This window comes from Nipponia nippon, unplaced genomic scaffold, assembly GCF_047370975.1.
Source record: "Nipponia nippon isolate SJK-2023a ecotype South Korea unplaced genomic scaffold, ASM4737097v1 scaffold_32, whole genome shotgun sequence".
Classification (NCBI taxonomy): Eukaryota; Metazoa; Chordata; class Aves; order Pelecaniformes; family Threskiornithidae; genus Nipponia; species Nipponia nippon.
In genome coordinates this window covers 1465148-1489821 of record NW_028262350.1, presented here as the reverse complement: position 1 = coordinate 1489821, position 24674 = coordinate 1465148, and the positions used below count along the sequence as shown (strand labels likewise).

General features: G+C 54.2%; 3 protein-coding genes and 1 long non-coding RNA gene across 16 annotated transcripts in view; 2 read left to right on the top strand and 2 right to left on the bottom strand.

Moving 5' to 3' along the window:
• The first annotated feature begins 90 nt into the window (after nt 1–90).
• On the top strand, nt 91–11534 carry ODAD4 (outer dynein arm docking complex subunit 4). Of its 2 annotated transcripts, XM_087770219.1 has the most exons (12): nt 91–395; nt 875–1006; nt 1324–1477; nt 3410–3471; nt 4489–4645; nt 5647–5871; nt 6871–7078; nt 8546–8632; nt 8852–9048; nt 9242–9342; nt 10162–10240; nt 11060–11534. In XM_087770219.1, exons 1-12 carry the CDS (start codon nt 282–284, stop codon nt 11323–11325), a joined length of 1782 nt encoding a protein of 593 aa, XP_087626345.1. In that variant the 5' UTR covers nt 91–281; the 3' UTR covers nt 11326–11534. The 2 variants fall into 2 exon arrangements, with proteins under 2 accessions (XP_087626345.1, XP_087626347.1); XM_087770221.1 differs by having other exon boundaries at nt 275–364; nt 875–1477.
• Nucleotides 1346–13255, bottom strand: LOC148054236 (uncharacterized). 12 transcript variants are annotated; one of them, XR_015707499.1, is made up of 7 exons: nt 12469–12607; nt 9889–11066; nt 8839–8975; nt 8125–8573; nt 7821–8017; nt 7168–7242; nt 5897–7058 (listed from the first exon to the last, which is right to left on the bottom strand). It is a non-coding gene; the product is annotated as an uncharacterized LOC148054236 (long non-coding RNA). The 12 variants fall into 12 exon arrangements; XR_015707497.1 differs by having other exon boundaries at nt 7168–8017; XR_015707501.1 differs by lacking the exon at nt 5897–7058 and adding an exon at nt 13038–13255 and having other exon boundaries at nt 7084–8017; nt 12469–12800.
• Nucleotides 11779–18846, top strand: CNP (2',3'-cyclic nucleotide 3' phosphodiesterase). The gene is made up of 4 exons (XM_087770225.1): nt 11779–11888; nt 14014–14683; nt 15244–15386; nt 16413–18846. The coding sequence occupies exons 1-4, from the start codon at nt 11814–11816 to the stop codon at nt 16863–16865; spliced, it is 1341 nt and encodes a 446-aa protein (XP_087626351.1). The 5' UTR covers nt 11779–11813; the 3' UTR covers nt 16866–18846.
• Nucleotides 18784–24674, bottom strand: part of DNAJC7 (DnaJ heat shock protein family (Hsp40) member C7) — a 26034-nt gene continuing 20143 nt past the window's right edge. The window contains exon 14 of the mRNA XM_087770213.1: nt 18784–24457. Coding sequence (XP_087626339.1) covers nt 24420–24457 — 38 coding nt within the window. The 3' untranslated portion in view covers nt 18784–24419. The remainder of the gene's footprint in view (nt 24458–24674) is intronic.

Below are 24674 nucleotides of genomic sequence, written 5' to 3'. Positions count from 1 at the left end.
CCCGTCCCTGGGGTGTTTAAAAGCCGGTGGACGGGTGCTTGGGGACGCGGTTTGGCGGTGGCCTTGGCAGCGCCCGGGTACCGGCTGGACCCGATGATCCCAAAGGCCTTTCCCAACGATTCTGCCGGTCCGGGACCCCAACTCCTGCCGGGGCGCGGGAAAGCTCCCGGGGCGCGCCACCGTGACGTCACCGCCTGGGCGGGGCTTCGCGCCGCGCCGGAAGTCGTGCGGTTGCCCGGCAGCGGTTGCCAGGCGACGGCGGCGGCGGCGGCGGCCCGACCATGGCGACGGCGGCGGACGCGGCACCGGCCGGCGCCTTCCCCAGCTTCATGGCCGAGGGGACGCTGCTGTGCCGGCGGGGCGAGTACGACAAGGCCCTGGGCTGCTTCAGCAACGTGAGGGCGGCGGGGCGGGCGGCCGGGGAGCGGCCGGGAGCGGGGGGGAGGGCGGCGGGAGGCGGCCCGGCGGCGGCCGCGAAGGGAGGCGCGGGGCGGTGGGCAGCCGCGGGGCGGGGGCGGCTGGCCGCGGGGGCAGCACGAAGGAAGGGGGAGGCGGTGGCCCGAGGGGACGTGTCCCCAGGGGCGCCTGCAGGCCACGGCGGGAGGGGCGGTGGCACCCATGGGGCGGGGGGGTGGGGGGGGGGGCGCTCGGAGAGCGGCTGCAGCGCCTACGGCTCGGAAAGCGGGGGGGGCTGCGGCCCAGGGCACGCGTGGCCAAAAGAATGTTTTTTTCAGTAAAAACGTTGTGTTTTTATCCTCATGCGTCGCCGAGATCCACGCCGGGACAGAGCAGCTTGCATCGAACAGACGTGCTCGTAGGTATTTGTGCTGCTGGGCCCGGCGCTGAGGCCGCGTCCACCTCTGCTGTGTTGCAGGCGCTGAAGCTGAGGGCGGGAGACAAGCACTGCCTAGTGGCCCGCTCAAAATGTTACCTGAAACTTGGAGACACGGAAAATTCCCTGAAAGATGCTGAAGCTTCTCTCCAAAACGACCAAACCTTCTCCGAGGTAAACGGCATGAAGCAGAAAGGATCTGGGGCGGCCGAGGACTGCTCTTTTACCTGGGGGACTCGGAAGGGCCTGGCAGGCAGCGGTGTGTACAGACGGGTAACTCCAAACACACCCTTGACGTTTTTATTGCTCCCGGAGGAGTGGAGGTGCTTAGTCAATAATTGGGAAAGAGTCCCAGGATCGGATTTGCTTGTATGCAGATTGCGATGGCAAAGGGCTCTCGCTTCTGCCTAGCGGCGAGTTAACCAAGATCTCAGAAGCTTCTTCTTCCTCTTTTTTATTTATTCTTTCTTTTTTTCCAAATGTCATTTTAGGGACTTTACCAAAAAGCCGAGACATTATATACCATGGGGGATTTTGAATTCGCATTAGTGTTTTACCATCGAGGCTACAGACTGCGTCCAGAACTGCAGAAGTTCAGGCTGGGTATCGAGAAATCCGAGGAGGCAATTGTCAACTGCATTGGAAGTAAGATGTGTCCCGTTGCGGCCCCCGCGAGCCCAGCCGGACGCTGCGGGGTGGGCGGCCGACGGCTGCGAGCTCAGCTGGCGGCCCTGCGGCGTCTCTTCGCGCCGGGTTCATGTGCTCAGTGGCCGTTCTCGGCTGAAACCGGGAAGCACAAAAGGAGCACAGCTCTGCGCTTTTTCCCTCTTTTTTTGGCTGAATGCCTGTTCATATACAGTGCCTAATAACTTCAGTTTGTAAGTAAATTACGACACTAACTTACATGTCTAAAGTCACCGTGAAAATGTTCTGGGTAATACAGAACAAAGCAGCTCATCTACTTACAGCCCCACTGAGTACAGAATCCATTTTGAAATCTTTATCCTAATATTCAAAGATCGTAATGAAATTTGCCTTGCTACCTGAGGCCGGCCGTCCCGAGGCCCTGACTTTCCTCCAAGTTACGTTGCATAAGACCAGTGAAACTGTTGACTATTGCGAGGGAGCACTGCTTTCATAATTTCTGGCTTAGATCACAGAACGCAGTCCCGCAGGAGATGGGAAAGGCCAAGGACCCGGGGATGTTCAAAGCAAACTGAAAACTTGTCCCTTTTCCCTTCGTTTTTCCCTTAGCAATGCTCCCGTAGGGAGGCCAGCCCCCGCTCCCAGGCACGCAGGCACACCTCTGCTGGCGCTGCCGCCCGAGGCAGCAGCACAGGGCAGCCCGTGCCCGGCAGCCGGGCACTGCTCAGGTGGGTCCCCGCCGCCTGCGCCCGCCCGGCGCCACGACGCCCTGCTGCGCGTCGCGACACGCCCTGCCGCGTGCCCGGGCACCTCGACCCCCATCGCCCAGGTATTTAGGTGCCGTACCCTCCCTGAGATCAGCTGCAAAATTTCAGTCCAGCTCCAGAGCCACAGATTAACTTTGCGGCCCAGCTGTGTAAAAGCCTGAGGCTCTTCCATGTTATTGAAAAAAAACAGGGAAGGTTTCCAGACCTGGCTTGCTCTCCTCCATTCCTGCTGCTTTCCTAGCTTAATACAAACGCTTAGCTATCTTTGCAACTCTCAGCTGAAACACCTGCCATGCTTGATATACTGAGCTAAGGGCTTTAAATGCCTTCAAGCACCTGGGCTGTAGGCAAACAAACAGATTAAAAAGCAAGACAACATTTTTTAAATCAAGCGATAGCTCCTAGATGCAGGGGAAGAGAAGCAAGGAAACAAGGAAAATCGGATCTAGATGTTTGAATAGCTGGGAAATGCAGAGACACGAACAGGGCACATCCCAAAACTGCTTCACTGAACCTGCTTTGCTCGGCAGGTCAGAACCGCCTGCCCTCGGTGACAGGCGTGCGCTCGCACCGCTGCTCTCGGCCCCGCTGCCTTGCCGAAGGGAATCCTTCCACCGCAGCTTGCGAAGCTCCCTCCTGCCTCCTGACCGGGCCGAAACAAAGGGCTGCTTCTCACTCTTACCTCCGCTGCCAGAGCGCGATCGGGACAGCAGATCCGGATGTCAGAGTGAAAACGAAGTGGGAGTTTTGCCCTAAGGCCAGCGCGCAAAAACTTTAAACCGGTTCTCTGGATCGCTGGAGATCCCCGTGCTTACGAGCTTCCCTTCCAGTGTAAGCTTCAGCTGGGGTCCCCCAGAAGAACCTGCCAGCCTCTTCTGCCGCCGCTTCCGTGCGGGAGGTGGCTGCCTGTGGGAAAGCTGCCCTGCGAGGGGGCCCCTGCCGCCGCGTGAAAACAGCCGTGAAAATCCCGGGGCGAGCTGCGCCTGAGCTGCATTCCCTGCTTACAGAACGTGCCAACATCCACAGATTTCATGTGAAAGAATTAATAGAACGCTTTATTTCAAACAGGACATTACAGGCTTGGCGCGTTTATGGTCATTTTAATTTCTAAAGCCTCTGCACTGCTATTCTTGAACACTAACGAGCATTTTCTCTGTGTTTGCAGGTCCATCCTCAGTTAAACTGGAGATTAAAGAGGACCTGTGCTTTATAAGCAGGCAGGCAGAGGTACAGTCTGAAGAGCTCTTGCTTTAGAAGCTAACTAGAGTTATTATAATGCTAATACTTTCTGAAATAGGCATTAGAGGATTAACAGTTTCTGCAACAACATGGATGGGGATACGGTCGGTGTAGTGAAATGCCTTCTGAGCATAGGAAGCACACCGATCTGTTAGGGGAGCGTTTATGCACCTGCTTGTAATGCGGTTCTGGCTCAAGGTACGCAGAATTTAAAGGAGGCGGCGGAAGGGCAGGGAGGAGCAACCGCGGAGAAACAAAGCCCGGTCTGAAATGTCTCTGCTGGCCCAGCTGCTTCTGCCGGGTGTTGCTGATCACCCATCAAAGGCTAATGAGTAACAGCGCTGAGGTCGCAGCCAGGGTACACTTATCTACGATATTTACTTTGGTTTTACCTGATGTTTAAGGTTCACGTTTTTGATAATGGACACTTTCTCGATTGCTTAATTTTGGGGTGGTCCACTGAAGCAGCGCCTCGTTCCTCCGAGATGCCAAGCCCCATTTCCCTTTGAAGTCAGTGCAGTGAGTGCTCTTTGCTGCTTTCAGCTGGAATTGCAGGTACTCGGGGGGAAAAATAATTTATACAAAGGGGCCTAAAGATTAGCAGCGTAATAGGTGGAATTTTGGATGTGAAACTTCAGAAATCGCCTCCTGAGGTGTCAGAAGCCCTGGCTGTTACAGCCCCTGTTTCTCTGACGGTGGACGCGACCGGCCTTTCCCCAGCCCGAACCTCCTCCGCGGCACCGAGCCGCGCGCCCTCCAGGGCAGCACAGGACACCGGGGCAGAACTAATTCTTGCTGTTACTATAATGCCCCCCGTTCTTGGAAGTCAGGGAGCACAACTGGGTGCAAAGTGTCAGTTGCTCACGACCGAAGCAATTGGTGAGACACTCACTCTTGTTTTTATTTAAAAAACAAGTTGGCTTACCTGGAGTGTAAACAGAATTCTGCTGATTCTAGTGGTCCCCGCTAATCTCCCCCAACTTCCTTTATTTTTTCTCACTGTAGAGCAAAAAAGCAAATCAGAAACTGCAAACCAAACTGACTAAGGATCAAAAATGGACAAGGAAACAGGAGCCTGCGAGGAATCCAAAAACGGAGCGACAGCTCCTTGGAGAGCTTTACGCTGACAAGGCCTACCTAGAAAAGCTGCTCAAGGATGAAGGTCTTTCTCTACTGTATTTAACTAAGTGTTCCTTCTAAGCAGGTTCTCTTTTTCCTTCTTCTTTCATACCCCTATGACTACTCTTCCTCGGTTGTATCAGCTCACAAAGCACATAGTGCTTGCGGCGGTCGTGAGAGAGGCGGGTGCCTGGGGAGTACAGGTATTTTTGGAGCCGGATCTGATATTCATAACTATGGCTGAGCATATTTCCTTCCCTCTTGAATGGCAGGCTTTTATAACAAGCAATAAATCAACTCAAAGCACTCCAGGCTGGCAAAATCAAAAGCAGAAACAGTATCATTACAGATTACTTAACTTCTGTCATAATGATAAGCTCCACTGACATTGCATTAAGTGCAAAGCATTGCTCCTAAGACTGTAACTCATTTGTGGTTTCGTTATAAATGCTGCTAAGATCAAGATGCAGGATTCGGAGAAGTATCTTATTTTAGAACTAGGCGGAAAGGTGATTCCCCTTTAGCTGTTTTCCTAGGGAACTCTTTACCCGGTAACAGAGAAGTAATTAAGAATTCAGACTGCTTGCAGGTTTTATGGCACTACAGCATTAATAACACGTGTGGGCTATCTGGTTTCCAGGCATGTAAAAGCCTGAATTTCCATCTTGCAATCTAATCCAACCCACAGCACGTCTCACAGTGCCACGCCAGTGCAGCTGCCCCCTGCAATTGTTCTGCCCGGGAGGACGGGCGCCCGCTCGGCCCCGCGGGCCCTCGGTGACAGGGCCCTTGCCAGCGGAGGAGGCAGCAGCTCCAGGGCTGGGAACTCCGGCCCTGCCTCCCTGAACGCAGACCGGCTCCAGCAAGGGACTTTTCCATAACTGCCCCCCTAATTGCATCAGCTCTGAGGAGCACTGAAGACTTTAATTTCTAGGACTCTCTCTATCAGAGCAGAAAAACATTCACAAGCAGCCCCCTGCTGAAGTGCAGCTTCACCCACCATATACATTAACGCTCTCCGGGGTTCTGCCGTCTTCTTTTCAGATTTGATGGAGAGCAGCACAAAGCAGGGGATCAAAGTGGCGGACCTGGTTTTGAGCGGCATTTCCTACCTGGACGCGCGCAGTGAATTCTGGCAGCAGCAGAAGCCCATTTATGCCCGCGTGAGAGAGCGCAAGCTCAGGCAGCAAAGGTGGATCCGGGACAAGAAACGAAAACCCGCTGAGGTTGGCAGATACATCATGAAGAGTATGGAGGACATCGATATGCGTAGGTGTCCTGGCTGGAAGCAGTGAGACAATGATGATTGGCACGTGTAATTATTTGCTGCAGTAATTACAGACCAGAACAACAGAAGCAGTGCAAGTATTAACAAACAGTAGTAGGCAGGGTTCGGGCCGTATTTGCTTTTGTTTTCTTCGCCTTTCCCAACACTTTCTTAGAGAATGAATCCAACACATTTTTTTCTCAGCTTTTTTCTGTACTTGAGGTCTTGCTGATTGGTTTTCAGGACGCCGCTGAGATATCAAAGCCAGGCAGGCCACTGCTTCGTGCTTAGCAAATGCCTCTGCCTGGTTTGGTACTCAGAAGTTGTTTTATTGAGAGAAAGCAGGCCACTGGAGTTAATCATTTCTATAGTTCAAAAATACCACTGTAGAGAGATGAAGAAGCTGAAAAACGGCGCTCTGGAAGGAAGGAGTAAGTCAGCCACTTCTGGTCTCTTTCTCTTATATTTTACAACCCAGGGAAAAGAACTTCGGCGGCGTTGCTGGGGTTCAGTTCTTTCAAGCTACAACAGCTCGGTGAAGGTAGGGTCAGAAACGTCCTGCAGCACCGCAGCCCAGCTGGGCGCAACGAGCAGAGCTCCCCAGGAAGGTGCAAGGGGCGAATTTAGGAGAGAAAAACCCAAGTACTGTCGCTAGAACTTCATCTCCAAGACCAGCAGCCCTGCTGCAATAACTCTGAGCTTTCAAAACCTTCAGACAATAAGCATCAGTCTCCTTTCTTTTCCTTCAGCAAGGTGAAGTGTTACCAGCCCCGTTTCCCCTTACTTGCTGCGACGACAGGGATTTCCAGTAGCGGCAGGGAGGGTCAGAAGCACCGTCTCCCGGGGCAGATGCCCTGGAGGCTGGAGGGAGAGGCATGGAGAGGCAGGAGCTCTAACCTTCCCCAAGCTTTCTCCGAGGCTTACACAACCGCTCTTAAGTCTTACTTCCCCAATACCAGCGTGTCTGCGCACTAGCGTGAAACGCTCCTCTCTGTCTCTAGTGCTGGCTGGCGACTGCCCTGAAGAAAGCTGCAAGAAAGCCGAGCGTGTGCTGAAGACGATACAAGGGTGGCCGGACGATGACGTTCCCAACAAGAATGAACTCATTGGAAACCTCCACAGCTGCATTGGGAATGCTCAGTTAGAGATGGGCCAGATGGAGGCAGCTCTGCAAAGCCACCAGATGGACCTGGAATTTGCCAGGCAGAAGTAAGTGCTGGGACGTTCAGATGGATGGGGAAAAGAGGAAAGGACCTCTGTTGAGATGCTTTAGCATCAGGTAATGGTGTAATTCTCACCTGGAGATTTAACAGGGCAACGCATTCCGACTCTGCCCAAGTATCGTGGCCTCTAGTGACTTCTTAGCTTCACTGCTTCAAAAATAAGGAGCCTTGAGCAGATTTTTAACGGACCTAGGCCACGTGGCACACCTAAACCTCTGCTGAAGCAAAGCAAGGGAACCCAAGTCCCAGTCTCAGCACTTTAGCCTCCAGTACACGCTTCCTTCTCAGGAAGGCCAGGCTCTAAATGGCACAAGTTTTCTGCTACATTTTCTCTTAAAATCATTTGCATTCAAACCGTGATAGCAGGCTTGAAATACGTATCTAAGAGGTACAGTCCCCTGCCCGCACAGAACATGTTCCGCAGCTCTTGCCGCTAAAACAGAACGAAGCAAAATGGAGTCTTAAGATTTAGTAAGAGTTTTGCAAAGCACACGACAAAACACTGAATAGTTGCTTGAATTCAAGTTATTTTGGGTTTGTTTTTGCCAATATCGCATAGGGCTTTTAAAACGTAACTGACTTACTGTTCATCGTTTTCACAAATCACCTTTAAAAATTAACATTGGCTTAAGAAATGTCTGCCTCTCCCCTGGTGATCTCCACTCCCCAGTTACGCCAAACGAAGTTAATTAGCAGCAGAGAGGCAGGAATGAGGTCCGTGATTTTACCACTTGTTTAAAGCGCTCCCAAGCCGCGGGCGGAGGAGGACGCGCAGCGATGGCGGGTGCCTTGCCCTCTGCTGGCTGGAGCTCGGCAGGGTGAGAGGCGACGCTGTGCGGCGCGGTTGTCCTCTCCTGCCAGCAGCTCCTTCATTCGTAAGGCAAGGGGAGTCAGAGCAGGCCGCTTCCCGAGCTGGGCATGAGGACTAATTCAGGAAAAAAATTCAAGTCCACAGGCTGCCTTATTATAGAAAGAGCTGCCTCTAGCAGGGGGCAAAGGCTCATTCACAGCACTGGGAGCAGGGCCTCTTACCGGGAGTCTGTGGACACGCTGCAGACACGTTTTGGGGTCTTCGCTTTCCTCTTGAACAGAAATCATCCATTCGTTAGGGAGCTAGGAGCTCTGTGGGACCCAGAAGGCAACAGAGGGAAACGGAGGCAAAGGAAAATGGGAAGACTTCCACAGGGACCGCCAGATTTGCACAAAAAAATCAAAGACAAAACGAAACCCTTTTCCCCGGTGCCTTCTGGGGCGTCAGTGGCGACAGCTGTAGACAAACCCAAAAATCTACCTTGATTTTGCGACTTTCAGTCTGACGCTGGTCCTTTGCCTCTAATTCTCAACACTCAGCCCGAGGTCAAGCTGAGCACCGAGGAAAGCGCGTAAGGCTGAAGCAAGCGCAGACTGTATCAGGACCGCCGGCTGCTACGATGTCTTTCTCTTTTCAATGCAGCGCCCTGCCAGATGCTGTATCCAGAGCCCTGGATAACATTGGCAGAGTTTATGCCAGAATCGGCAAATTCCAGCAAGCTATTGACACGTACGTAAAATTGGTAACGGAAAAGGCATAAGGTTGTATTTTGAATTGAACAGATGATGCCTTGCCAGTTTGTTTATTCGTACTGGTAGCAAGGGGGGCTGTGAAATTTGTCATAGCAACAGCACCCGGAACTTTTGCTTTATAGAATCAGTGGCTGAAATTATAACGGTGCCTAGCGAGACTCAGTAAGCGTCTGCCTTTCTTACTCTCTGCTTGAAGCTGGGAGGAGAAGGTTCCGATGGCAAGATCCAGCCTGGAGAAGACCTGGCTGTTCCATGAAATTGGCCGATGTTACCTCGAGCTGAACAAAGCTGAAGCAGCCCAAAATTACGGACAGAAGTCCCTGCAGTCGGCAGAGGAAGAGGGAGATGTGGAGTGGCAACTCCACGCTACCGTCCTGGTGGCACAAGCAGAAGGTAAGGGGTGGGTACAGCTCTTGCCCTGAGGACGGAGCGGGGCTGGCCGTTCAGCGTCTTAGTGAAAACAGGGCTGTGATTTAAGAGCCAAAGTAACTGTTCAGATCAAGACCTCTCATCAAGACCGCCTGATTAACTATTGTTGTGCACCTGATCTTGTGTCGAAACAGATGTTTTCATTTGTCTTTTGCAGTAAAATTAAAGGATTACCGGTCTGCAATCATAAGCTTCGAAAAAGCACTTGAGAAGGCAAAGCTTATTCACAATGAAGCCGCTCAAAAGGCCATCGTTACTGTAAGTGGCTCGCTGCAAGGAGGAGGGAAGCTTGGGGCAGCATCGGTGTTAGCTGTAACGATTGTCGGCTGTCCTGTGACTCGGGCAAACACCACTACGAAGCTAGTGCCTTAAGGGGGGGAAACGCAGCCGCTGAAGCAGTTTACCTGTTAAAAGTTATGAAACCTCTTGGCTCAGAAAATTTAACCCCCGTTTTGAACCAGTCCAACTTACACAAGGGTGAAGCCCAAGCCCTGCTCAGGTCAAGGGAAAATTGTCTTTTGACCTCCCCGGGGCAAGGATTTCGCACAGAGAACGCAGCAGTGCCTTCTCTGTCTTCAGCTGCTTGCTACCAGCTGCTGCTCACAGCTCACCCTCTTCTGGCCTCTCCAAAATGTCCCGGAGAAGCCACTGTGCATCAGACCACGGAAGAACATCTGGGCACGGCCAGCGACCCGCGCTAAAGCAGCCGGCGTGTTCTGGTAGCCTGCCTTCACCGGCCCGACAGCGGGCGGTGGGTGATCCGCCCCGGCCCGGCTTGCCAGGCCACGGAGCACAGACACCTACCTGTCCGGTGACCCCTCGCGGGCGTCCAGAGCTCAGGCACGGCCTCTTCTCCTGCCAGAAGAAAAACGGTAGTGAGAGAGACGGAGTCCTTGGGGCAGGAGTCATTTGATAAGGGCCACTAGCAGGTAGGAATCACCGGAGGGAGAATCGAAGCGTACTGTTGGAGAGAGTTTTACAGTAGGTAATGACAGCAGAAATCAAAAGAAAATGGGAAAAATGTAGGTATGTAACCGCATTTCTAGAGCTTTTATTAATAAGCCGTATCACTTTCAGGCCTTAGATGATATCAGCAAAAGCTTCATCGAAGAGCTGAACGAAAGAAGTGAAGAAGCAACGGTTTACTCCCTTAAAGGTAGCGGTCGTTGAGACCTCTGCACCCCACAAATACAAAAAGTCTCCGCTTTCCTTTCCTGGAGCGCAGACCGAGGCAGGGGAACAAAGCACCCCCTTCCCAGGCAGCGAGCACCCGGATTTCTGGCCCACATTGCATCCTCTGCGCTAGCGCGCAGCAGCAGGAATTCATTTATACGTGAAGCCATAGCGTAGTTATGATTTGTGGCTTCAGTTTTTTGGTGGCGAAGGTTTGATCTTGAGCTGGTACAAACCAGTGAGCGATGGCAACGAAGCCTTGGTACCAGAGAGGGAGCCTGGTTTCACTCTTCAGTGCCACCCATTTAAAAACCCGGTTTTAGTAACACCGAAAGCAGCTCCGGCGCCCAGAACGCAGAGCGCTGGCCCAGAACGCAGTCAGCAGCAAAACGCGACTGTAAAAGCGACGGTGAATAAGGGAGAGCCGTAGCGTGGAGGCCGTCAAAAACATCGGCTGCGCCTTACAATTCACGTAGCGGGAAAGCAGGGATGGAATGAAAATCTTCGTAAAGGCCCTGTGCTCCCACGGCTGCGCTGCCGGGCAGGGGGTGGCGGCACCTCCCGAGCGGCCCCGGGGAGCCCCGGCGTGGGGAGGCAGCGGTAGCGGGCCCACGCGTGGGGAGGCACTGGCGGCCCCGGCTCCCCCCGCAGCGCAGCTCCGTGCCCCCCTGGGCAGCAAACGGAGCCGGGGGAGGTGGAAAGCAGGGCCGAGCTCTCTCAGCGGGGTGATAGAGGCTGGGGTCTTTCTCTTCTGATCTCTCGGTGCTGGAGGCCAGGCTCCCAATCGCTTCTTCCTCCCCAGATGATGACTGCAGCAGCGAAAACACAAAAGACAACTTTGAGAAGTACAGAGAGAGACGGAGAGGCGAGCGGAGCGCAGGGAACCAAGATGGAAAGCAAAAAGAAGATGTCAAGAACTCTAAAGAAGAACGCGGACGCCGTAAAGAAGGGGGAAGCGAACGAGAAAGCAAAGAGGACGGGAGCAGAGGGGAGAAGAAGGGAAGGGACGGGAGGAGGGCAGCGGAGGGGGTGAGGGACAGCCGGGCCCGGCCCGGGGAGGCGCAGTGAGGCGCCGGGCTGCGGCCAACAAGAGCTTTTCCCCGCAGCCGCCCTCGCTCTCTCGTCCCTGCGGGCTCCGTGCGCTGCCCCCGGCTCCGCGGGAGCCGCCCCGCAGGAGGGCTCCGGGCCGGGGGGGAGCTGCGGGGGGCTCCGGGCCGGGGGGGAGCTGCGGGGGGCTCCGGGCCGGGGAGGGCTCCGGGCCGGGGGGGAGCTGCGGGGGGCTCCGGGCCGGGGAGGGCTCCGAGCCGGGGCTGCGGGAGGGGGGGCGCTACGGGCCGCGGGAGGGCTCCGGGCCGGGGAGGGCTGCGGGGGGCTCCGGGCGGCTCCGAGCCGGGGCAGGGCTGCGGGAGGGGGGAGCTCCGGGCCGGGGGGAAGCTGCGGGTCGGGAGGGCTCCGGGCCTCCACCCGCGCCGCCCCCGGGAGGCCCCGGCCCGGCCCCCGGCTCCCCCCGCGCCTGCGCGGCCGCGGCGGGCGGCGGTGCGGGGGGGCCCGGGGCTATGAAAGGGGCCGCGGCGGCGGCCGCCCCAGAGCCGCTTCCCCGCTCCGCACCGGCGGCCGCTGCCCTCACCATGGTAAGGGGCGGAGAGGGGGGCGCCGGGGCCGGGGCCCCTCCCGGGCGCGGGTCTCGGTTCCCGGAGGCGGGGAGCGGCCGGCGGCGTGGCCGACGCGTGGGTGCCGGGGCGCGGGGTGCAGCCGGGCCCCGGGGTCCCCACGGCAGAGCCGGGGGCGCAGCGGCTCCGTCCCGGGGGTCCCGGGGCGCGGCCCCCCCTCGGCGGCGGCCGGAGCATCGCTGCCTCCAGGCGCGGCCCGGCCCGGGGGAGCCCGGGGCCAAGCGGGGGCTCAATGGGGGATTGTGCGCCCGGGGCCAGGGGCTCTGTGGGGCCATTGTGCGGCCCGGCCCGGCCGTGAAGGCGACCATTATCCTCCGAGCTGGCCGCGGAACAATGGGGCCGGAGGGTGTTTTCTATTATTGTTCTTTTGTTTGCACGGCTGAAAAGCGGCCTCAGTTACGGCGGTGGCCAGCAGCTGCCTTCAGCAAAAGAGCGGGGCTGCCCCAGCCTCGGCGAGCCCTCGCCCCGCAGACGGGGCCCGGCCCTGCGGGCAGCCAGCGCCTGTCCCCGCTCGGGCCCAGCGTCGCGACAGGACACTCACGGTGCGAGGAGGAGCAGCTGCGTCTCGGCGGTGGCTCGCGCCATCCGCTTCTTCTCGTGCGATGGCTCGGGAGCCCCGAATCCGTGGGGAAGCCGACGTAGGGGTCCCAGGAGAGCCGCGCAGCCCTCGCTCTTCTCCAAGGCCCCTTCGTTCCCGCGGCAGGAATGCCGCGCGGGTTTCGGGAGCGGGCACGGCCATCCCGGTGCGCTCGGGGCTCGCCGTCCCGGTGTGCCGCGCAGGCGGCGCTCCCTGCCCGACGCGCCCGCTGAAGCGGTGGGGGGGTCCTGGTCCTGGTCCCAAGGCAATGCGGAACCAAAGCCCACCTCCAGATTCTGGAATAAGGGATAGAAAAGTTAATCAACTGAGTAGTTGTTTTTTAAACAGTGTCTGCACCCTGCAAACAGGAAAGCTGTATTATTCTGCCACGGGCAGTAGGTAAAACCCCTCGGTTTTTGCATCGAAGGCAACGCTCGCTCCTTCGGCGTGGCTGCTGGCGCAGCCTTCGGCTCCAGAGCAGCTGCTGGGCTCGGGCCGCGCGAGGAGGGAAGCTGGAGAGTGCGCACGCTGACCCGAAAACCAGCGGCTGCCCTGTTGATGCTGCTGAAAACTCGCACAGTTAGAAAAATCCCTCGTTTCCTTCCAGTCCCGTGTTTTCCCAGGCCCTGCTGGGAATTAATCTGGGATTCCGGTTGCCAGAGCCGCTGGCAGGAGCGGGGGGAGCGCCAGCGCCAGCTGCCCTGCAGCGCCCTTCCCGCCAGCCTGCCTGCTGCCGATCCGAGCGTGGCTCCGGGCTCGTTTCAGTTTCGTGTTCAGCTCCGCAGCTGCTGGGAGGGGTTATCTTTCCCGGAAGCCATTTCGGTTGCTTTTATCACCAGAGGAGCCCAAATTCCCTCCTCCGAGGCGTTCGGGGCGCTGCTGTTCAGCGTGGCGCGAAGAAACGGCAGTTCTTAACGCGAGAGACCGCACTCAGGAACAGCCTTTGCTGCGGGGACGGAGGATCGCCGAACAGCCTTCGCTCCCTTTGCGGTCTTATTTGGCGACGAGATTGCTGCAGCTGTCGCAACCGGCTGGGACTTTTGGTTCCCGTTTTCGGGCGGAGATCCCCGCAGCACGCCGCGTCCCCGTCATCTCGTAGCCGCAAGCGTTTGTGTTCAGAAATAAGTCTGACGCTCAAAGCGCTCTGCCCGGGCCGTAGCTTTGCGGCAGCTCGTGGTGCCTGTGGGGCTGCCGCTGCTGCCACGTGACGGGTGAAGCTTCCCCTTCCTGCTTGGGCAGGACCGCGGCGGCCGAGGCCGGAGCCTCCTCGGGTCGGAGGGGCGGCGCGGGTGGGCCAGGGCACGGGACCGGCTGTGGGACCGGCCGGGGTGGCTGGGAGGGGTGGTCTGAGCCAAGCGGGGCAGCTGAGGCGAGGGGATGCGGGGGTGGCGGCGTCCTCTGCGCCCCGCTCCTCCTGGTAGAGGCTCTTGAGGGCCTGCGCTTGCGCGGTGGGAACCCGCGGTCTCTCGGGGTTGCGAGCCTGCAAACTATTTTCTTTTTGCGTTTCAGAACAGAGGCTTCTCGAAGAAGAGTCACACATTCCTGCCTAAAATATTTAGAAAAATGTCTTCTCAATCGGCGAAAGAAAGACCCGAAAACTTGCAGTTTCCTTTCCTTGACGATGAAGATACCATCTCCACAGTCAAAGAATCTAAAACCTTTTTTATTTTAAGAGGCCTGCCCGGCAGTGGGAAGTCCACTCTTGCCCAGGCCATTCAGGATAGGTATAAAGATGCCTGCAAGGTCGTCTCTGCCGATAGCTACAAAATTACTCCTTCAATAAGAAGCACCATTCCTGAAGAGTATTCAAAGGTGGACGAGGATCTAGTTGAATATTGCAAACGAGATGTCAGCGTTATCGTTTTGGATGACACTCACCACGAGAGGGAACGACTGGACCAACTCTTCGATATTGCTGACAAATACCGGTACAAAGTCATCTTTGCCGAGCCCAAAACCCAGTGGCGAATGGATTGCTTGCAGCTGAAGGAAAAGAATCAATGGAAACTGTCAGTGGAAGAGCTGAAGAAGATGAAGCCCAGCTTGGAGAAGGAATTCCTGCCCATGTATTTTGGGTGGTTTTTGAGCAAAAGAAGCTCAGAGATCCTGAGGAAGGCTGGCCAGGCCTTCTTAGATGAGCTTGGAAGTCTCAAAGCCTTCAAAAAGGAGAGCAAATACTGTATGTATAGAAGCATCTTGCCAAGTCCTTACTCTGTTGATGAGGCGTTAACACGCGGCAAATGGAACAAGTTTGGTCAGCTTCCGAAGTGAATTTCTAGTTAAAGTTAGCAACGTGAAAAAGTGCTTAAAGATACTAATCTGTTTCCCGTAGCTGCCAGAGTTGCTGTTGGAAGTAAAAATACAGAAACATTTTTCCCAAGAAGCCTGTTTAGGTGTGCCATGCAGGGAGCGGGTCTGGATGGCAGCAGCGCCGCATCAGGCGGCTGCAGCGAGTCAGAGAGAAAGGGGAAGGACTGAACCACCTTGTCCCTTAAGGGATTCGTACAAGGTCAGGGATCAGATGAGCCGCGACGATGCGCAGAAGCTCCTGTTTTCTGGTTACATCCGCTGTTAGCCTAGGCGAAGGAGTTTTGCTTACCCATCTAGTCCTTTTCAGCAGTCAGAAAGATGAAACGTGAAGGACAGGGTGGTGAAGCAAGCTGAGATGGGACTTAGCCTCACGGGGCGACATCAGGGGGATCACTTTCTGATAGTAATATTGTTTACCTGTATTTGCAGTTGCTTCCGCTATTGAAGATCCCAAAATAAAAATAGATCTCACCAGCTACTTTGTGAAGAGGCCGCCCGGGGTCTTACACTGCACCACAAAGTACACCGAGTTTGGAAAAGCAGCCGGAGCCGAGGAGTACATGCAGCAAGACGTGAGTACGGGGCTCCGCTCCTCCCCGCGACCCCGCTCTCCCTGCCCCGTCCCGGCAGGGGATCCGCAAGCCTCGGGGTGGGCTGGGGCCGCGGCTTTGCTCGGAGCCGAGGGGGCGGCTGTAGGGACGGTGAGCACGTCCACAGGGCCTCTGCCATAGAAAAGTCGTAATTGTGGGAGAGAGGGTGGCTGTTTCCCGCCAGGTTCCACACAGAGAACTCCTGCCCCGTCCCCATCGCCCCCGACTTCCAGCATCATCTCCAATAGCTTGATCTGAACGATGATAAATTCAGGTATTTGCACTTCCAGCTAAATTATTTCAAAACTAATGAGCCCAAGTTAAATATTGGAATTTGTGAAAAGATGTAACCAGCTCCGAATGCACGGAGTGGGAACTTCAGGCCACGATCTTCTACTTGAATCATAGATTCATTAAGGTTGGAAAAGACCCTTAAGATCATCGAGTCCAACCGTTAACCCAGCGCTGCCAAGGCCACCACTAACCCATGTCCTTAAGCACCCATCCACCCGTCTTTTAAATACCCCCAGGGATGGGGACTCAGCCCCTGCCCTGGGCAGCCTGGGCCAGGGCCTGACAGCCCTTTCGGGGAAGCTTTCCCTAATATCCATTCTAAATATCCCCTGGCGCAGCTTGAGGCCGTTCCCTCTCGTCCCATCGCTTGTTCCTGGGGAGAAGAGACCGACCCCCCCCGGCTCCAGCCTCCTTTCAGGCAGTTGCAGAGAGCGATGAGGGCTCCCCTCAGCCTCCTCCTCTCCAGGCTGAGCCCCCCCAGCTCCCCCAGCCGCCCCTCCCCAGCCTTGGGCTCCAGCCCCTGCCCCAGCCTCGCTGCCCTTCAACGTGCCCATTACCCTTGCACACGGTGGTTCAAATGTCTCAAAGCAAGAGCTCCCACGACCAGCCGAGCCCCCGCGCCCGTGGACAGTAAAGCCAAGCACGCTGCTCTAAGTCCCACCTGCCCGCAGTCGGTTAATGCTGTGCTCTGGACTTGTCTCCCTCTTCTCCCAGGCTGTGAAAGCTTCCTACGGCAAAGGCTTCACCTTGTCCATCTCTGCTCTGTTCATCACAACAAAAACTGTTGGTGCTCGCGTGGAGCTGAGCGAGCAGCAGCTGCTGCTCTGGCCTGGAGACGCCGATAAGATCCTGCCCACCGACAACCTGCCGAAAGGCAGCCGGGCTCACATCACCCTTGGCTGCGCCAACGGCGTCGAAGCGGTCCAGACCGGGCTCGATCTGCTGGAGTTTGTGAAACTGGAAAAGGCAGGGAACAAAGGGGATGAAGTGGGGGAAATTGGAGGAGGGAAACTGCTGTATTTTGATAACGGTATGTGGATGCTCGCCCTTTCCAAAAAGATCAACGTGAAGGCAATATTCTCAGGTTACTATGGAAAAGGGAAACTCGTGCCAACGCAGAGCACCAACAAACGGGGCTCTGCTTTTAGCTCCTGCACCATCATCTAGGAGCACGGGCAGGGTAGCTCGGTGGTTTGTTTTTAGAAGGCAAGTAACTCCTGTAACCTTTAAACGTGTAAAGAGAAATAATTCTACCTTTACTAAAGTAAGCCCTTTTGCCAACCCCAGCGTGAAACCTCTCTGGGGAGAGAGTTTATTGGCCTCAGAACAAGGAAGAAAACAAGCAACTCGTGACTGACAAAGGAAAACTGCCACGTAACTGGTGCCGAGCGTGTTTTAAAGGAGGAGCTTTGGAGAGAACCAGCCACGGGTGCTGCTTGTTTCCTTCCTCGGAGGAAGATCTCCTACGGTCTTTTATAACTTCCCCATGAACCACAATCGTTAGATCTTTACCTGTCAGTACTACGCGCAGTGGCAGACCAAAGCCTGTACATAACCGGCCTGAAGCCAAGCGAAGCGAACTGCGTAATGTCTCTCCCCTTCTTCTGCCCCGAGGGGCGGACGTCTGTCATTCTGGTAGCTGAATCCCGGGGTAAGAACCAGCGAGACCCAGGCGTGGATCACTTCTCTCAAGCCTGGCAGTTAGCGATAGTTCAGCCTGCAAGAAGAGACCTCGCGGAGGGCAGCAGGGTTTCCAGCAGCCGCGAGCAGCGGTCGGTCCTGCCGCCGGCCAGGCTTCCCCAATTCACGCTCGCTGCTTGCGCGCGAACGCTCCCTTCGTTGCAGGGAAGGAACGCGCTGGGGAGCGGGCAGAAGGAAAGCACGTTGCCAGATGATGTCTTAAAGAGCTATCGTGGACTTAAAGAAGAGAATATCACAGAAGGGGAAACAAGTGAAATACCGGGAGAGGCATTCGGTTCCTGTAGCGCGGCTCCAGGCGTTTCACGTCCCGTCAGAGTGGGCTGGACCAAGCGCCGTCCAGTGTCCGTGTCCTGTAGGGAAATCCTGCCTTGGCAGGGAGCGGAAGAGATGAACTAACGTCTTTTCCATCTGATTTGACAGAAACTAAAATCGTGTCTGAAGTATCGAGCTGTACTTCATGCAAGATTTTACTACTTTTCTCTAATGCACTTGAATGTTAAAAGTTAGGAAGGCAGTAACATCGTAATTTAGGAAGTAAGTGGAGGTATCGTAACTGCGTAACTTAAGTCTGCTCAAACCTAAACCGTTGGCTGGGAAAAAAAGTTAATGATCAAGCACTTCTGTTATTAAGTCTGTTTTATTGCAACTTACGGTTTTGCTCTTAGCCAGGCCGCCTGCCAGCGGAGCTGTGGTCACCGCTTCACTTAACACAGCGCTCAACTAACGGAGTCAGGTCAGGACAGCGGTTTAAACTCATGCTATGGCTCAGCGTTTGGGGAACTGTGTAGTGAAATTAATCCCGCATTAACATATGTAAATACTTACGGTGTTTGACAAGCGGGTGCTGGGCTCCTATCTGCGAAGGGGCTGGCGCCTGGGCGCAGCTCAGCTGCGGCTGGGTGCGCGCTGCCGCCGGGGCCGCCCAACGCTGCCCGTGCGAGAAGCGTTTCTCCTCTGAATGCTTAACCCAAACGCAAGGAGTGCTTCGGGGCTGATCTGGTAAACCCTCGGCAAGTTTACCGATAAAGCAAAACAGTTCCTGCTGTTTCAAAAAGATGGATGACAATAAATTCTCATTATAACATAAAAAAGTGATCCATATATACATCCGCCCCCACAGCACTGTAATCATCCCTTATCTTCAGAGAAACCCCGGGCAGCGTCTGCACCGGCAGAGGGGCGGGTGCCCCATATTCAGCTTGGGCCGAAACCCCACAGGGCTTTGTGCAGCAACCCTCGCGTTGGGCAGCGCCTGCGCCGGGCCGCCCCGCTCTCCCTCCGGGGCCCCGGGGCCAGCCCGGCGCCCCCGGTCACGTCCAGCACCGACGTGCGCAGCTGGAGCATCTCCTCTATTTGGCTGTTAAAGAACAACAGTGAGACTGTCGTCATTTAAGTTTTTATTAGTTTGTACATCATATACAGTTTATAATAAAGTAAACCAATTGCATATGGTTTTGCTTCAGTCTGTGATATTCTTCATATAAACACATCATCATGAATTATGCCTAATGAAGTAAACAACAAATATTCACATTTTACCATTCACATCCTAGAAAGGTAAGGGTCCAAAGAGGGACAGTGTTCGTACCGACGTGAAGCCCGTCTTGGAGAGGATGACGTGTTTGGCAAAGCGATGGGGACGGTGATTGCTCCATGCAATACGCCTTTCCTCCCACTGGAAAGGTTAAGGTATTTACACTGAGGTAAACATTCAGAATTTCGATTCAGATAAATACTGCAGCGCAGGGTCTAGCGTCCTCTCCGAGGTGGCTTCACATCGGCGTCTGGTTTTGTCTTGACTACTCCTTAGTGTTGTTACAACAAAGCAGATATGCATGCAGTGAAGGTGCTCGGTTTGCTCTTTCACACTCGCCCCCTCCAGCATTGCTGCACGCGATTTTCTCTTTGGAAGCACGAGCTGTTAAGTGAAGGCGGGGAGGAGGATGGGGTAACTGCCGTGAGCTCGGCCGTGCCCAGCCAGAGGCAGCACCCCAGCTCTCCCAGCAGGCGCCTGCCTTCCCGAGCCGCCCCCATCGTGCCGACGCTCCAGCTCGGTAACGCCGTGGTGCAGACCATGCCTCACCTCGGCACCCTGCTCACAACATCTCATACCAGAGCTTCCCTTCAGAGGTCGGATCCATGCTCGAGTGAAAACTTGCCTAGCACTACTCGGAGACGAAGGGGGAACCCTGTCCCTGACGCTGCGGGCGCGGGGAGAGCCAGGGCAGGTCGGGGAAGGCCAAAGCATTACGCATCGTCTTTCAAAGCCAAGCACGGGTCCCGCTGCCCCGGTAAGCGGGGGCAATGGGGACGTCTCCGGAACGCGGTGCGGCTGCATCCAAGCGGCCTCGGGAGGAGGCAGGGTCGCAGCACCGCGGCGATCCAGCCCGCGCCTCGCAGCCCGAGTCGCAGCACCGCTGCGGCCGCCCCAGAGGGGCCTCGGCGCCGCTCGGGGGAATGCGGGCGGGTGCAACGCAGGGGCTGCCCGTTCTCCCTGCGGCAGGGGAGGGGAGGGTACAAGGCACAAATTTAAACAGGGTGAAAACCACCCACTTGAAGATAAGCGAATATCTTCGGTTATTACTGAAACCGAGGAAGTAATTTTGAAAGAACAGCAAACCACCGCGTGGTCCAAAGGCTTTGGTCATTCAATTGCTGAGGAGCGATTCGGCCGAGTGCGGCCCTGCGGCACACAGCCGGCTCCGAGACCAGGGCTGGCGGGCGGGCACAGGAGCTGGGCCGGTTCCCGGCTCGGGAACGAAACGGCAGCGCAGCGGCTCTCCCTCGGTGTCCCTGTCAGATGCAGAAAGCTGAGGGAGTTGCAGTATCCCATGGATAACACTACTGTTGGCCCTAAACATTTTTTTTCCTTTCTCCTTTTTTTCAATTTGCGTTCATGTATTTACAGAACAGTCAGAAGCCTTTAGCGCTAAAGATCCACCTTCACAGCACCACTTCAAGTGCACGAACGAAACCGTGTGCTTTCCTATGTAGCACGTGTAGCCGAAACAACGCAGAGCCTGCCAAAGCGGGCAGCCAGAAGCATCTTAACGGTCTCTACAGCCGATTTCAAGTCCAAGTTCAGTCTATCTGGAAAGGACTCTCGATGCCCCTCCACAAAAGGTGGAGCTGACACAGCATCAGATTTGTAAAGTAAATCCACACAAGAAAAAAACACCCCAGGCTTCGTGGTCCAGAGGTCAGGCCACTGGACATGCAAGCATCTCCCCCACACTAACGTTACTGATGCAGGTTTTCATTTTTAAAGCATGAAACGCCTTCCATTTTAATCTGAAACTATCCCTACAGCAGCTCGGACACCACAAGCATCATGATGAGGCAAAAAGACACCAGAGGAAAGCGCAACAGTCCAACAATTCCTTATCTCCTTGTAAACGCTAGAGAGCCACGACAGCGGAGCCCGACTTGATGCGCCTGGTCTGCTGAGCCACGCTCCCCGCGCGCACGCCATTGTTCCTACGGTTTACAACTTTCAGGGAGGAAGCTGACAGCTCCTCCGTCAGTTATCGGGCTGTTCGACAGCAGCTACTTCCATCACGTCTGCAAAAGATCCCTCCCTTACGCAGCAACCCGGCCTGGCTTTCAGCTGCCCCAGCCCTGCTGCCTCCGGGTTCTTCCCGTCGGCAGGAGCAGGAGCGCTCACAGCACCGATTCCCCTTCGGAGACACCGCGCAGGCGCTGGCAGGCCGAGGGGCAGCCGTGCGCCACGCAGCAGGAGCCGCTCGGCGCCTGTATTTCGGGCTGGTCCCGGGCAGAAGGGACTCCGCACACGGAACCGTCTGCGGGCACAATTAGGTACGTTTCAGGGTTAAGTATTAAGGCTCTTGCTGTTACGCCAAAAAAGAAACCTTTCAATAATTACAAAGACTGACTTCCAGAGAACTCTCTTCATTACAAGGAAGGGCTTTACCACCGGTTTCTGCCGCCCGCCAAGTTCACGTGGTGGCCCGCAGTCACACCAGAGGGAACAGCACGCTCCTAGTAAGGCTGGATGCAGGTCCATCCCACCGTGCCCATGCTTCCAGCCACCGCCTCCCAGCACCCTCGTCAGCTCTTCATCATTCTAGAAAACGCACGGGCATAATACCACCTTGAGATACTTATTCATTATCGCTGTGGCAAATTCTTAGGTCTGGCAGCTCCCGTCGAGCCGAAGGAAGGCGGGGAGGTCTGCAGAGTGGCAGCAGCTAGAAAAACGGCACTAAGGCTCCCTGTGGCTATGTACAAGTACAGCCCATGAATAACGTTTGGAACTACCACGCGTGAAAGGCAACGCTTCAAGCAATGCACATCTAAGCAGATTTTTTGGAAAGAAACAGTCCCGCGTCTCCAAGCCGTGCTAGGACCTGATGGAGGCTCCAGTGCCACCGCACCTCGATCTCCAGGCGCTGCTGCTGCCGCCCCGAGGGGCCGGAGAGCCACCGAACACCGCTCAAAGCCCAGCGCTCCGTGCAAAAGGGAACGTGTGTTCGCCTTCACTTTGAATCACATAATAACGTGCCTTAGAAAAGTCTTGGCACTCACCATATTAATATTTAACTACATTAAATCATGCATTCATGTACAGTTTTATAAATATCTGCTGTATATACTTTCTCTCTCAGAAGAAAAGCCATTCCACTTCTGTCATCCAAGGAATGGTCTCATTCAAAGTTTGGAGAGAGGGAAGCCTGTTGTATTTAACCGGGCGGGGGGGGAAATAATAACAAAACCCACTGACAAATGCAGGACGCGTCTCTGCATGGTGATCAAAGACTGAGAAAAGTCCAAACTGTACAGTAATATCAACACGCACAAGACATTATGAATCCAGAATGCCGCACTAAAACAAGTCCTGTAAACTCTGATTTACAAGTGCCACGAGAACTGGAGAAGTATCAATATGCATAGACCAGTATTTCAATTCCCCAGGTATTTACTGTTTCAGAGTCTGAAAGATCTAGGATCTTATTTTGCTGTCAGTGCAATCCGGGTAAGTCCATCACGTTACACTGGTGCAAAGGAAGTTAGAATAAATGTTGTAGAGTCTATTTTTGGAAATATTACTGAACATTGGCTCATTTTAAAAGCTGACTTACGAGTGAGTTATAAAATACTTTATTCTGCAGGACTAGAATTTAAGCCCTGAAATCTTCCCTCTGTGAAAGCAGATTGTCAAAAATTCTGACAAAACACAACCACAGGACTGCAGCCCTCGGCGGTGGCAGCACCACGACACTATTGCAACTGTTGGAAAGGAAGGTAACTTGCATCGCAGCCTAGCAACGTCCCTCGCAAGAGGACAAGTCCAGCCCTCAAAAGGAAGGAAGACAAAGATGTTAGCATTCAAAGTAATCACCCCATGCAATGAATTCATTGCAATTTTTGTTCCTGCAGTAAGAAGTTAAATCAGATATCATAGAAAAGTTAGCGTCAGGTTTCTCTAGGAAAGTCTTGCATGTATTCGTATGAACACCCGTTTTCTCAGCCAAGCCAAATTCAGCCCTCCAAACGTCACTACGCTACCGCAGGCCAAGTTCAAAACGCCCGGGTACAGCAACGCTGCCGAGCCTCTGCCCCCGCTGGCGTTCCGGGCGCCAGCACGCCTTCTCGCAAAGCCCGCTTCTGAGCGAGACGGCCCGAAGCTCCGCCAGGCAACGCCACACGCTGCGCTCCAGACCCGTTTCACAGACAGCATTTAACCTGAACAAAGCACCTAGGCAAAGCGATTCTTCGCTCTCTGGAAAAAGGGAAGAATTCTGGAAGCAGAGTCCTCTCTCAGCTGCGATCTTGCTGTATCACTACATTTACGGTGAAAAATCAAACAGCACTGCGGTTAACTGGCAGCACCACCAAGCCAAATCCATTTTCAATTCGAGACAGCGCAGCTGCACGCAGCTCCAGGCTTTAAGCTCGTCCCTCCAGCACTTGGCCTGACACCGTGCAAGAGAAGCAAGCGAGACCGTCAGTTCAGGGCCGGACTTTGCATTTTCTTGCTTCTTTGGACTAGTAAATCACTTCTAGTTGAAAACTACTCGACTAGTTTAACACATTTGTACAGTTCCTGTAAACATTAGGAGAGCACACTGCTGCACGCACACAGTAACCGTTTTCAATTATGAACCTGAATATTACTTTGCATTTCTTCAGAGCGAGAAGGAGTTCATCCATGTTATGGATCAGTAACACGAAATCAAACACCAAGCTCAACAAAATCAAGTTTTAGCACAAATATTAAATGTTCAAGTGGATTAATTAAAAAAAGTACATTGAAGAAATTCAGCCCAGAGCAAATTCAATATTCCCTTAAACAGGATAATTCTTGGAGTGGAAACACAAAGCCCTTAATTCTAGCTGCATCACAGGGAATTCTCACGTAAGCTGCTCTTTTAAATCCAACGAAGCATTTCTCTGATACAAAATTGTCAAGCTCACACATTATCATTTAAGTTAATGCCCAAGTGTACCGTTCTGGTAGAACCATGGCAAAAAAAAAAAAAGGGAAAAAAAAAAAAGACAGCTGGCAGGTAAAACACGATTGTATGAAACTTGATTGAATCTTGGCAATATTTTTAGAAGATTAAGATAACTTACAAGTTCCTACAAACCCTAGACATGCTGCCATACTGCACTTCAGAGCCAGCCAAAACAAAAGAAGAGATTACTTCACCCTCTTACGAGCCGAGATTCCAGGAGGACTTCAGGGAAATCCTCTCTGCTGAGGAGCAGGAGCAGTCTGAAAGTACGGGCCAGCATGGAGGGACCAAAAGATTCAAAGCTTTATTTTTTTCTTTTTTTAATAAAGTTAACAGTAAAACAAAATTCACAAGCCTTCCCCCTCCCCGAGCTGGTTTCCTCTTCACACACAAAAGCACACAAAACAGAGGTCTCCAACCGAGAAAAATGAAACTGCTCTAAGTACAATGAGACATGATGAAGGAAGGAGTCTAAGTATGTCCGTATTCAAGGTTAAAAGAAGCAGATCAGGTATGTGTGGTTTTGGGGTTTGTTTTTTTTTTTTTAGCCAAACTGGAAAAAGAAATTTCCAGGCCCAGAAGCTGAAAAAGAAAATGAAAGATATTAGCACTTTCAAAATTCAAAGGCAATACGGTTAACCACCATCCTGCAGGAGCCTGATGCCAAGCCAGTACTTAATTCAACCAAACCCATCTGAACAGGCAGGAGAGACGGGACCTTCCAGCAGCTAATTACCAACAAGTAAAAGGGTGGACTACTGATAATACGGGTAAAGGAGGCAGATTTACAAGGAGGAAG